At 39.5% G+C, this 11117-nt stretch overlaps 1 protein-coding gene across 1 annotated transcript; it reads left to right on the top strand.

The window, feature by feature from the left end:
• Positions 1-374: 374 nt before the first annotated feature.
• Positions 375-10533, top strand: LOC123966996 (B-cell receptor CD22-like; the record flags this gene model as incomplete). The annotated part of the gene is made up of 9 exons (XM_046043052.1): positions 375-795; positions 940-1134; positions 1278-1634; positions 1789-2022; positions 7484-7837; positions 8045-8275; positions 8424-8777; positions 8978-9205; positions 10279-10533. Coding segments are annotated over exons 1-9 (2629 nt in total), but the record flags the coding sequence as incomplete, so codon positions are not given.
• Positions 10534-11117: the final 584 nt, after the last annotated feature.

An 11117-nucleotide genomic window follows, 5' to 3' on the forward strand; every position in this document is an offset into this window, starting at 1 on the left:
CAAACTGGGATCCAGAGAATGTCTAGTACACTAGAGCCTAAACTGTTCATTAAGCCTTACAAAGAAGTGTTGCATCAAAGAATGTAACTTGAGCTAAAGTTAACAAGAATGTTTTTTTTTTGTATAATGTAATTCAATAAAACTATAACTAAGTTACTGAAAAGATCCTGTTACTGAAACATACTAAAACATTACATTATATACTAAACAAGACATTTTGAAAGCTTGAATATTGCCTTGGTCTCTTTGTCCCGGATTGAATGGGCCCCTCTGACAAAACAACTGGCCCCAGCCTGGCCTGGTCTAGAAACGCCACTGGTGCCAAAGTAGTTTAGGGAAATGTAGCTTCACAAAAAGAAGCACCTCCACTACAAATGAAATTCTGTCTCCTGGTGTTGTTGAGTCTGATTGTAGTTTCTGATGTGCTCTGTGTTACAGTGATACAGGGTCAGTATGGCTGGGGAGTGACTTACACCTCTACTCAGATCTGTGCCTTAAAAGGATCAACTGTGGAAATAAGCTGCACCTACACATACCCATCCAGAAGAAATGGCCGTGATACTATAGTTCAGGAAACATTCTGGTTTACTCAGATGAATAGATATGTACCTGTGGATCTGAGAAAAGACTCAAGATACACAGGTCGTTTGCAGTACAGTTGTTCTAACAACATCTGCACTCTGAGAATCACAGACCTGAGAGAGAGCGACTCAGCTCAGTACAAGTTCATGTTCATAACAAACCAGCCAGATGGAAGATTTACTGGTTCACCTGGAGTCACTTTGTCTGTCACAGGTAACATTTTCATTAAATTCTTAATTATTTTCAGATGTTCAGCATCTAGGAAACAATAATATAATGTGGTCGTGTGTATTTTCATGTATGCATGTTGACAGTTTTGTCTAAATTAACAATACTGTTCCCTCATCACAAATCCAGATCTCCATGTGCAGCTCAGCAACCAACAGCTGCTTTGTCACAGCAGCTGTCGTCTACCTGATCGTCCTTCCTACGTCTGGTACAAGAATGGACAAACATTTCTGAAAGAAACATCTTATTCAGATGACATTTCTACTGCAGACAGTTATTCCTGTGCTGTGAAAGGACTGGAGGGTTTCCCCTCTCCTTCAGTGTGTGAGTTTATCCCACAATCTTCCACTCACATAACACCATCTGGTGGAGCTGTAACACTACATGTATTTTAATAAGGAGACTCCCATTGTGACTCCTCGCCAACTCTGGTTTAAAAAATGGTCAAAAAATGTTTTATCTTTCAGGTGTCTATGGTCAAACCTGCAACAGAGTGACTTACACTGACAGAAGCATCTGCGCCTTCAAAGGCTCATCAGTGGACATTTCTTGTATTTACAACAGTTATTCCACATATATCAGATCTAAATTCTGGTTCAGACCTGAACGTAGTCTTCAGTGGCAGAATCCCTCACAGCCTGAGGACCTTAGTAAAGACTCCCAGTATGCAGGTCGTGTTCAGGTCCTTGACACACAGAGAGGACGCTCCACTCTGAGAATCACTGACCTGAGAGAGAGCGACTCAGCTGAGTATCACTTCAAATTCAACACATGGAGCTTTGAATGGAGGAGTAGTTTACCTGGTACAACTCTGACTGTCACAGGTACTGATGAACACAAACTGTAACAGCACATTAAAACTATCTGATGACAAGTGAATGTGCTGAATAGTGATCCTGATGGGAAATACTTTATTATACTCATTAATCATATTATTTTAATGTTTTTGATTGCATGATTGTCATGTTATTTTCACAGATCCAGATCTCCAGGTGCAGGTGATCAGATCAACAGTCTACAAGCATTATACTGATGCAGACCTGCTTTGTCACAGCAGCTGTCGTCTACCTGATCGTTCTTCCTACATCTGGCTCAAGAATGGACAGAAAATTCAGAGAGAAACATTTTCTTCTTATTCAGTCAGGAGTTATTCTGCAGACAGTTATTCCTGTGCTGTGAAAGGGCTGGAGGGTTTCCCTTCTCCTTCAGTGTGTGAGTTTACTGCACAATCTTCAACTCACATAACACCATCTGGTGGAGCCGTAAAACTACATGTAGTTTTAATACAGACACCCACATTATGACTCCTCACCAACTCTGGTTTAAAAAATGGTCAGGAATGGTTTGGTCTTTTTTTTTTAAATAAAGAGACCCCCCATTGTGACTCCTCAGTAGTGTTGGGCAAGTTATTCAGGAATTTTATTATCTTACTTTCAACATATCTGCTTCAAAAAGTAATATTATTACTTTATTTATCACTGGGTATTGAACGTAATTCATTACATTACTTGTGACATTACTATATTACTTTCCCTACCCCCGCCGGGCCCCCTACTTAAAAGTGAGAGACAACCTGTTTAGCCAGCTCATTTTAGAAATGAATCCACTTTAATGGAACAATAATTGACCTTCAACAATCAGCCAAACTGGAGATGCTGCAGCCTCTCAAACCAGATGATGCTAGTATAGGGTTAACAGGTTAACATAGAAACATTGTTTTTATCTGGCAGCAGCATAAACAGTCTATGTTCAGTAACAAGTGTCCCTGTTAGAGTTAGGTGACGTGGTCACGTGACGCACATGCCTATGGAGGACCGATCCTGACACAGTCAGAAATAAATACAGAAATAAATAAATGCTCAATAAATAAATAAGCATCCAATTAAATACACAAAAAAATAAAGTAAATAAATAAATGTAGGTTGTAATTAAATTATACAAGGAGACATAAATGTTTATATTTTAATTAGTGCCTTTACTTATTCACCTTTGTTATAATTACCTTATTTATATATTCTCCATTATAATCTTCAACTTTATTTATTACTATTTTTTTTATGTATTTAATATTATTTATGTGTGTGTTAATATTTTTGTCTGTTTTATTCTTCCTTTGTATTTTTTTTACCTTATTTATTTTCCCCCATGGTATTTATTTCTGCCTGTCCTTTTTACATTTCTGTATGCATTTCTGCCTCATTATGCAAATGAGGAGGGGCTGTGTCTCAAGGGGTCATCTTCTCTCCTATTGGTGGACCAGTCAGACAGGAGAGCTCTAGGCCTTCTCTGCCTGCAGACATCCAGCATCCTCACAGTCAGATGGCTTCCTTCAGTGCGCTGAGGTGTTTAACAGCTCTGAAGACACTACCAGCCATGTCTTCCTTCTCTTTTCACGTAGACGCTCCGACAGACAGTGCTTTCAGTTTGCTGCATGCATGGACACAGAACTGCGGTATAGGGAGAAGCACACGGTCAGCTGGCTGCAGCTAAATCTGGAGTGCACTCGTATTCAATTCTGTATGGTAAATTCAGTTTTAACGGAGCAGAGCGAGCTGACAGGCAGAGTTAGAGACTTTTTCTGTCCGTTTCTCTCTTTACAAAGACGCATGTTGCAGTCAGAGTCTTCTCTGAAGAGGGCAATGAAGTCTCAGTAGTACACGATGCGAGCACCACATACAACACAATTTATCAAATTACACAACGGATATACAGTATGAAAATAAGATTGATTGGATTATACTCACAGGAAGTATAAAACCTGTTACATGGGTCTATTAAAAGTAAAGTAACACGAAAATGTCAACGAAATTACTTTACTTAGATTTAAGTACTGCAGTTGTACATTTGAAATACCTTCCTACCTTTCTGATAGGAAGCCTTCTTGAGGTGGTATAAAACATTTCTTCTTAAATTATGATTTGAGTTGTGGACAACTATGACCACATGAATTAAAAAAATTAAACATTTCACTGCCCAAGTCAGCTATAACACAAGTCTTGTTCATTAGACTACATGCTGTACAGTATTTGTGGACAGATTTTGTCCCAGGATTTATTATGCATTTCTTCTTCTTCGTTGCATGATTTAGAATAATAAGGTGAGAAATGGGTCTGTTCTGAGTTCATCCTGAACATGGTTATGTTCTCCGCATGCCTCCTCCTGTGTTTTCTGTGTGAGACATAGAAGTACAGTAACTAAAGTTAGCCTTCATTAAATCATTTCAACTGGTTAAGTGCAGTAAAGTTAACTTTAAATTGACTTCACCACCACACATAAAACATGGCTTAATAGCAATCACATTTAACAGAAGCATAAAATTCTTCTTACTGGTAACTGTTAAGATTAGTTTATTTGTTAGTCACCACCACTAGCTTAAGAGCTTTAGCCTATATGATGTTAACACTACATAAATTAGCCTAGCGGCTAACGGACTTTTACTCTCCTCATAGCTAAACAGATTACATGTAGTATTCATAATACTCACCGCTGGTGAAGTCACTGCATCTCCCGACACAACACCACGGTTGAATTTTCACCCTGAATAGCGTTTTTGTTGAAACAGCAGCTGAAAACAGCAGAGCAACGAGCTGCTCCATGTAGAAGCATTTACCGTAAATACTCGAATAGGAGTGCACTCCAGATTTAGCCGCGGCTAACTGATGTGGCTCTCAGAAACAACAGCTCACTTTCCTGCAGTTCTGTGTACGTATAAGTCGCTAATTGAAAACTCTGTAGGTCAGAGTGTCCACATGAAAAGAGAAGGAAGACATGGCTGGTAGTGTCTTCAAACAGAGTTGCTAAACACCTCAGCACACTGAAGGAAGCCATCTGACTGTGTGAAGAGCAGCTCGTTGATGTGTGCAAGCAGAGAAGGCCTAGAGCTCCCCTGTCTGACTGGTCCACCTATGGGCAGAAGTTGACCCCTAGAGACAAAGCCCCTCCTCATTTGCATAATGAGGCAGAAATGCATACAGAAATGTAAAAGGACAGACAAAGGAAATACAAAGGAAGAATAAAACATACAAAAATATTAAAACACACACATAAATAAATACATTTAAAAAATAAGTAATTAATAAATAAAGTTGAAGATTATAACGGACAATACATAAATAAGGTAAATATTACAAAAGTGAATAAGTAAAGGCGCTAATTAAAATATATACATTTATGTCTCCTTGTATAATTTAATTACTACCTACATTTAATTATTTACTTTATTTTTTTGTGTATTTAATTGGATGCTTATTTATTTATTGAGCATTTATTTATTTCTGTATTTATTTCTGACTGTGTCAGGATCGGTCCTCCATACACGCCTGCCCGCTGCTGATGTTGAATTGTCTTGAACTTTTTGTAGGGGACGCACAGCACAAATCATTGGAAGAGAGACTGGTCCTCGTTCTTTGTGAGTTTCCAGAATCTATAGGCTACTGTTTACTAAATAGTTATCAGGACATTAACAGGAGGGAATTCACATGAGCATCCCCGTAAAACTAGATGAAGGCCTATCAGGTAAAGTTATGTAACCTATAATTTTAAGTTAAATAGGTGTAGCGCACAGAAGCTGTTGCCATGGTTACTCTCCATAGAGCTCCTGCCTTTTAAGGCCTTTTCACACGGGAAGCAACACTCCGCCTGCTTAGTCACCTGGGCCTGCAGGGTTGCTCTGCACTACTCATGTGAACAGACACAGAGACAAACGGCGCTCTATAGATATTAACCACAGCAACGGCTTCTGTGCGCTACTGTGTTCCTTCATAGCCTAGCTTAAAGTAAAACCATAAGTAACGTTAGTTGATAGGGTATATTATTATATTAAATTGTTCATATAGCTGATAAATCTAGTCATGCAAACACCCTCCTGTTAGTGTCCCGATCACATGTAGCCTATTTCATCGAAGTCACAGACAGCGAGGATCAGTCTCTCATCCATCTTCTTTTTGTGTTGCACGTCGCATAGAGAAAGTTCAAGTCAATTCAACTTTGGCAGGGGCGTTTGTCGCTACGCCCCGCGCCTCCCTTCCTCTCATTGAAAATGAATTAAGAGGCACGTAAATCGCTTCCTGCGTGAAAAGGCCTTAACTCGCAGAGCGCTTTCTCCCTTTTTGTTCACCGCAGCAAAGAGAAAATTCCTCAGACAAACTTCTTCCCCAATAGGCTACTAATCAGCATGCAGTGTGTAGCTATCCACTTCGCTATGGCATTTGATCGCTTGTCTTGCTTTTGTTTATCTACTTCTCCCACACGCTGCATCCAACGTAGTCTGCCGAAGCCTTCCTCCGCTGCTTGTTTGGGTGGGTGATTTGCTGGCTGATCAACATCCCACCCCTCCTGTGACCCATGATTTGACTCAGTGCTTGAAGTGGGCCATTTTGCTCTTTGGCAAGCGAGACATTTTCTTGTGTACCGGGACTTCTGCCAAGCTGCTGGTACTCTCCTCTGCCCTCTCCATATCAGGTACTCTGGGCGCTACCTGACGCTGACCTGTTCCCGTTCTCACCTGCCTGCTAATCTCTGTCGGCGCAGAGAGACGAGGGAGAAGAGAAGCTCGGGTGCCTCTCAAGCAGCTGAGCTGAATGTAGCTCGTCAATGTCGCTTGTCCTGAACCGACCAGTCTGGATGAGGAGGGACATTTAAAATATTGACAGATAGGTGTCATTTACACTGGGGACGCTGGGGACAGGTCAGAATCTGAATGTCTCCATCACAAGTTTTTGTTAAAAATGTTCTGACAAACAGCAACAAGAAATGTTGAATAACACATGAAACAATCCGCAGTAGGAAAACATGCAATGCAACTGAAATATAGAAGAAACAAATGTGCATGTAATTACTGCATTATATTCTATTATATTTCTATATAGACATTTATAAGACATTTCCTCCATAAACTGGTGGAGAAAATGTGTTCAGAATGCAGAAAATTAACTGGTTAATGCTGACACATTTTTTTCCACTTCAAGCACTGGTTTGACTGTATGTGTATTCAGAGCTAATGAGCAACGGACTGTTTTAACGTGCAATTAAAATAATAGTTGCCATTAATTAGAATGAATGCGTTAAGACAATAATACTGCATTAACATGTCCAGACCTAATATATTTAAAACAAAAAACAAAGGCTCTCCCAATTAAATAGCTTTTTTCTTCTTCTTAATTACTTTCTTATAAATAAATGTCTTTTGCAAACATAAAATTTCTTAATGCCACTGGCTGAAATAATAAAATAAGCAAGTCCCTCCTTACTTTAGAACTAACTAGTGCAGTGCCTGTTCACATACCCATAATGTTAGGTTGACTGGATGAACGGTTCTCGACATAATGGAAAGAGAGATGTCTTTCAGCACATCATTTATAAAAGCAATATTCAGTGTTGTTACAAAACATAAAACATTTCTTAAAGCCACCAGCATAAAAAAAAAATGAAAGCAAGCCCTCCCGAGTGCATGCATCACTGGGATCAGTGCGACCCCATGGTCCAGGATCGTTGCACAAAAAACTGAGCCCTGTACATAATAATTCTCTATGGGCTCCTCTCATCCACAGCTATTTGTTATAGTATCTTTGTAGGCCCTCCACAGATAAGGCCCCTGTATACTACATATTACTGATAACACTGCTCCTCGCCAACTCTGGTTTAAAGATGGTCAAAAAATTGTTTTATCTTTCAGGTGTCCATGGTCAAACCAGCAACAGAGTGACTTACACTGACAGAAGCATCTGTGCCATCAAAGGCTCATCAGTGGACATTTCTTGTACTTATAACAGTTATGAAACTATCACATCTAGATCCTGGTTCAGTCCTGAACGTAGTCTTCAGTGGCAGAATCCCTCACAGCCTGAGGACCTTAGTGAAGACTCCCAGTATGCAGGTCGTGTTCAGGTCCTTGATACAGAGAGAGGACGCTCCACTCTGAGAATCACTGACCTGAGAGAGAGCGACTCAGCTGAGTATCACTTCACATTCACAGCAGGAAGCTTTGAATGGAGGAGTAGTTTACCTGGTACAACTCTGACTGTCACAGGTACTGATGAACACAAACTGTAACAGCACATTTAAACTATCTGATGACAAGTGAATGTGCTGAATATTGATCCTAATGGGAAATCATTGGATGTGTGATTAATTGATTACATGATTGTCATAATGTTCTATTGTTTATATCTCTGTGTCTGTCTGTGTGTGATTCAGTTCCACATAAAGAACAAATATTTCTGTTTCTTCTTCACAGATCCAGATCTCCAGGTTCAGGTGATCAGATCAACAGACTACACATATAATCAGGCAGAGCTGCTTTGTCACAGCAGCTGTCGTCTACCTGATCGTCCTTCCTACGTCTGGTTCAAGAATGGACAGAAAATTCAGACCGAAATATCTTTTTCTTATTCAGGCTACTTCTATTATCCAGACAGTTATTCCTGTGCAGTGAAAGGACTGGAGGGTTTCCCCTCTCCTTCAGTGTGTGAGTTTACTGCACAATCTTCCACTCACACAACACCATCTGGTAGAGTTGTATAACTACAGTACATGTATTTTTAATAAAGAGACCCTCCCTGTGACTCATTGCCAGCTCTGGTTTAAAAATGGTCAGTAATGGTTTTCTCTTTCAGGTGTCCGTGGTCAAACCTGCAACAGAGTGACTTACACTGACAGAAGCATCTGTGCCTTCAAAGGCTCATCAGTGGACATTTCTTGTACTTACAACAGTTATGACACTATCAGATCTAAATTCTGGTTCAGTCCTGAACGTAGTCTTCAGTGGCAGAATCCCTCACAGCCTGAGGACCTTAGTGAAGACTCCCAGTATGCAGGTCGTGTTCAGGTCCTTGATACAGAGAGAGGACGCTCCACTCTGAGAATCACTGACCTGAGAGAGAGCGACTCAGCTGAGTATCACTTCAAATTCAACACATGGAGCTTTGAATGGAGGAGTAGTTTACCTGGTACAACTCTGACTGTCACAGGTACTGATGAACACAAACTGTAACAGCACATTTAAACTATCTGATGACAAGTTAATGTGCTGAATATTGATCCTAATGGGAAATAATTGGATGTGTGATTAATTGATTACATGATTGTCATAATGTTCTATTGTTGTTTATATCTCTGTGTGTGATTCAGATCCACATAAAGAACAAATATTTCTGTTTCTTCTTCCCAGATCTCCAGGTTCAGGTGATCAGATCAACAGTCTACAAGAATTATACTGAGGCAGAGCTGCTTTGTCACAGCAGCTGTCGTCTACCTGATCGTCCTTCCTACGTCTGGTTCAAGAATGGACAGAAAATGGAAAGCGTGGAGACATCTTCTTATAAAGATCAGTTTTATCCCAGAGACATCATCTCCTGTGCTGTAAAAGGACATGAGGATTTCCCCTCTCTTTCAGTGTGTGAGTTTAATGGACTGTTTCAGCGGCGTTACAATACAAATTAAAATTTTCACAGTATTGTAGTCTTCTAGATCTTAATATAAACACAGCAGCATTATTTATAGAAATTAAAAAAATACCACCAGTAGAAATCAGTATTCAGATACATGTTGTCAGGGACATGCACAGACATTTTGGTGGGCGGGGCCTCAAGTTAAAAAAGGGAACTTCTCATAATTATTTATTAAATTATTTTTTAAACCAAACATTAAATATATTAACACAACTCTGACTTTCTTACCAAGTATTTTTAATTCCCTCACACTCATGCAATTGTTTCTAGAAAAACCGTGGTCTTCTTTAGTATTCACGTACGCACACACACACACACACACACACACACACACACACACTAACTGATGGTGTCATAGACTTAGTTTCACATTTGAGGGAGGGCTGTCTGTATCATGTAAAGATCTATCAGCATACAACAAACTAATAGAATGGATAGTTATTAGATGAGGAGACTACGATCAAAATGATGAAGTTACTGCTTAAGTCAGGAAACTTTCTTGCAGCTGCTCAAGCCCCTTTTAATGTCTATGTGTGCACGTGCCTGCATGTTGTGATTTAACTCATAACTCTTATGTCAAATTTCAGTGATTCGGGAATATTAGACGTATAACATTTTTCATTAAGACAGGATGCATATTGTTAGTCTGTAACTTTAAATTTTTCATGGTAAAGCTTTAAAATGGAGTTACCAGTCTCTGAAGATTTGTTGCCGACAGACTCGACAGACAGACGGTCTTTAGTAGTGGTAAATCTGAAACACATATGTGCTGCTGCGACCACTGACAAATTGTGTTTTTGAAAATACCAAATGATTAAAGGCTTGTTATTGGCTGTCAGTTTCAACAAACAGGATTCAGACCTGGGACAGATCCAGAATCAGCACTATGGACATCCACTTTGTCAAATACTAGAGAATCAAAAAGACACAAACTAAAAACTAAACTAAAATTTAATGAAAATAGTCAATCGTCTATAACATAGTCTAGCATTTCAGTAATTCATGTTTATACCTTCTCCAGATGCTCCAAAGCTTCCCTCTGTGTCAGTGAGTCCCTCTGCTGAGATAGTGGAGGGCAGTTCAGTGACTCTGACCTGCAGCAGTGATGCTAACCCAGCAGCTAAATACACCTGGTACAAGGAGAACCAAACTCTGCTCAGTAAAGAACCACAGCTTGTCTTCAGCTCCATCCAGTCCTCTGACTCTGGAGAGTATTACTGTGCAGCTGAGAACCAGCTGGGGAGGAAGACAACTAAATACATCATTAATGTGAAATGTGAGTGGAACAGTTTCTTCAAAAATTACAAACAGCTTATTAAATATATCTTTGCGGGAGAAAATTTTTTTTCAGCAGGTGGAGTTGGAGCAGGCCTCAGTTACATCCAATCATCAGTACTTCTCATCCTCTTTTAAACTGAATTTAGATTTCAGGTCTGTGTGTAACAAAGGGACTTTCTGAAATTGTATAGAAACATAATAATGGAAAACTCCCTATAATAATCTCCTCGACACAATGTGATTCTTTAGAGGACATATTTTTATTTTATTATGATTATATTTTATTCTTTGGATTATTGCTTGACTGATTTGATTTAGGATTCATCCTGAAGGTGACCACTATACAGCTCTTCAAATCATTTCACAGTAAGGCTTGAAAAACGTAAGTTTAATATCTTACCAGTTGTGTGTAGAAAACCACAGGAGGTCAGTCACCTGTTTCTCAACATGCCTGACACTGTGTTGAAAGATGTGATGTCACTAGTGCTTTGCCAACCAAATGGACATTGCACACAGCTCCCCTCTAAGTAAAGCCATGTAAGTTGAAATGAACTTGCACTTGCCAAAACTTGAAAATATTTC

The sequence above is a fragment of the Micropterus dolomieu genome, unplaced genomic scaffold (genome assembly GCF_021292245.1).
Source record: "Micropterus dolomieu isolate WLL.071019.BEF.003 ecotype Adirondacks unplaced genomic scaffold, ASM2129224v1 contig_14733, whole genome shotgun sequence".
Lineage (NCBI taxonomy): Eukaryota > Metazoa > Chordata > Actinopteri > Centrarchiformes > Centrarchidae > Micropterus > Micropterus dolomieu.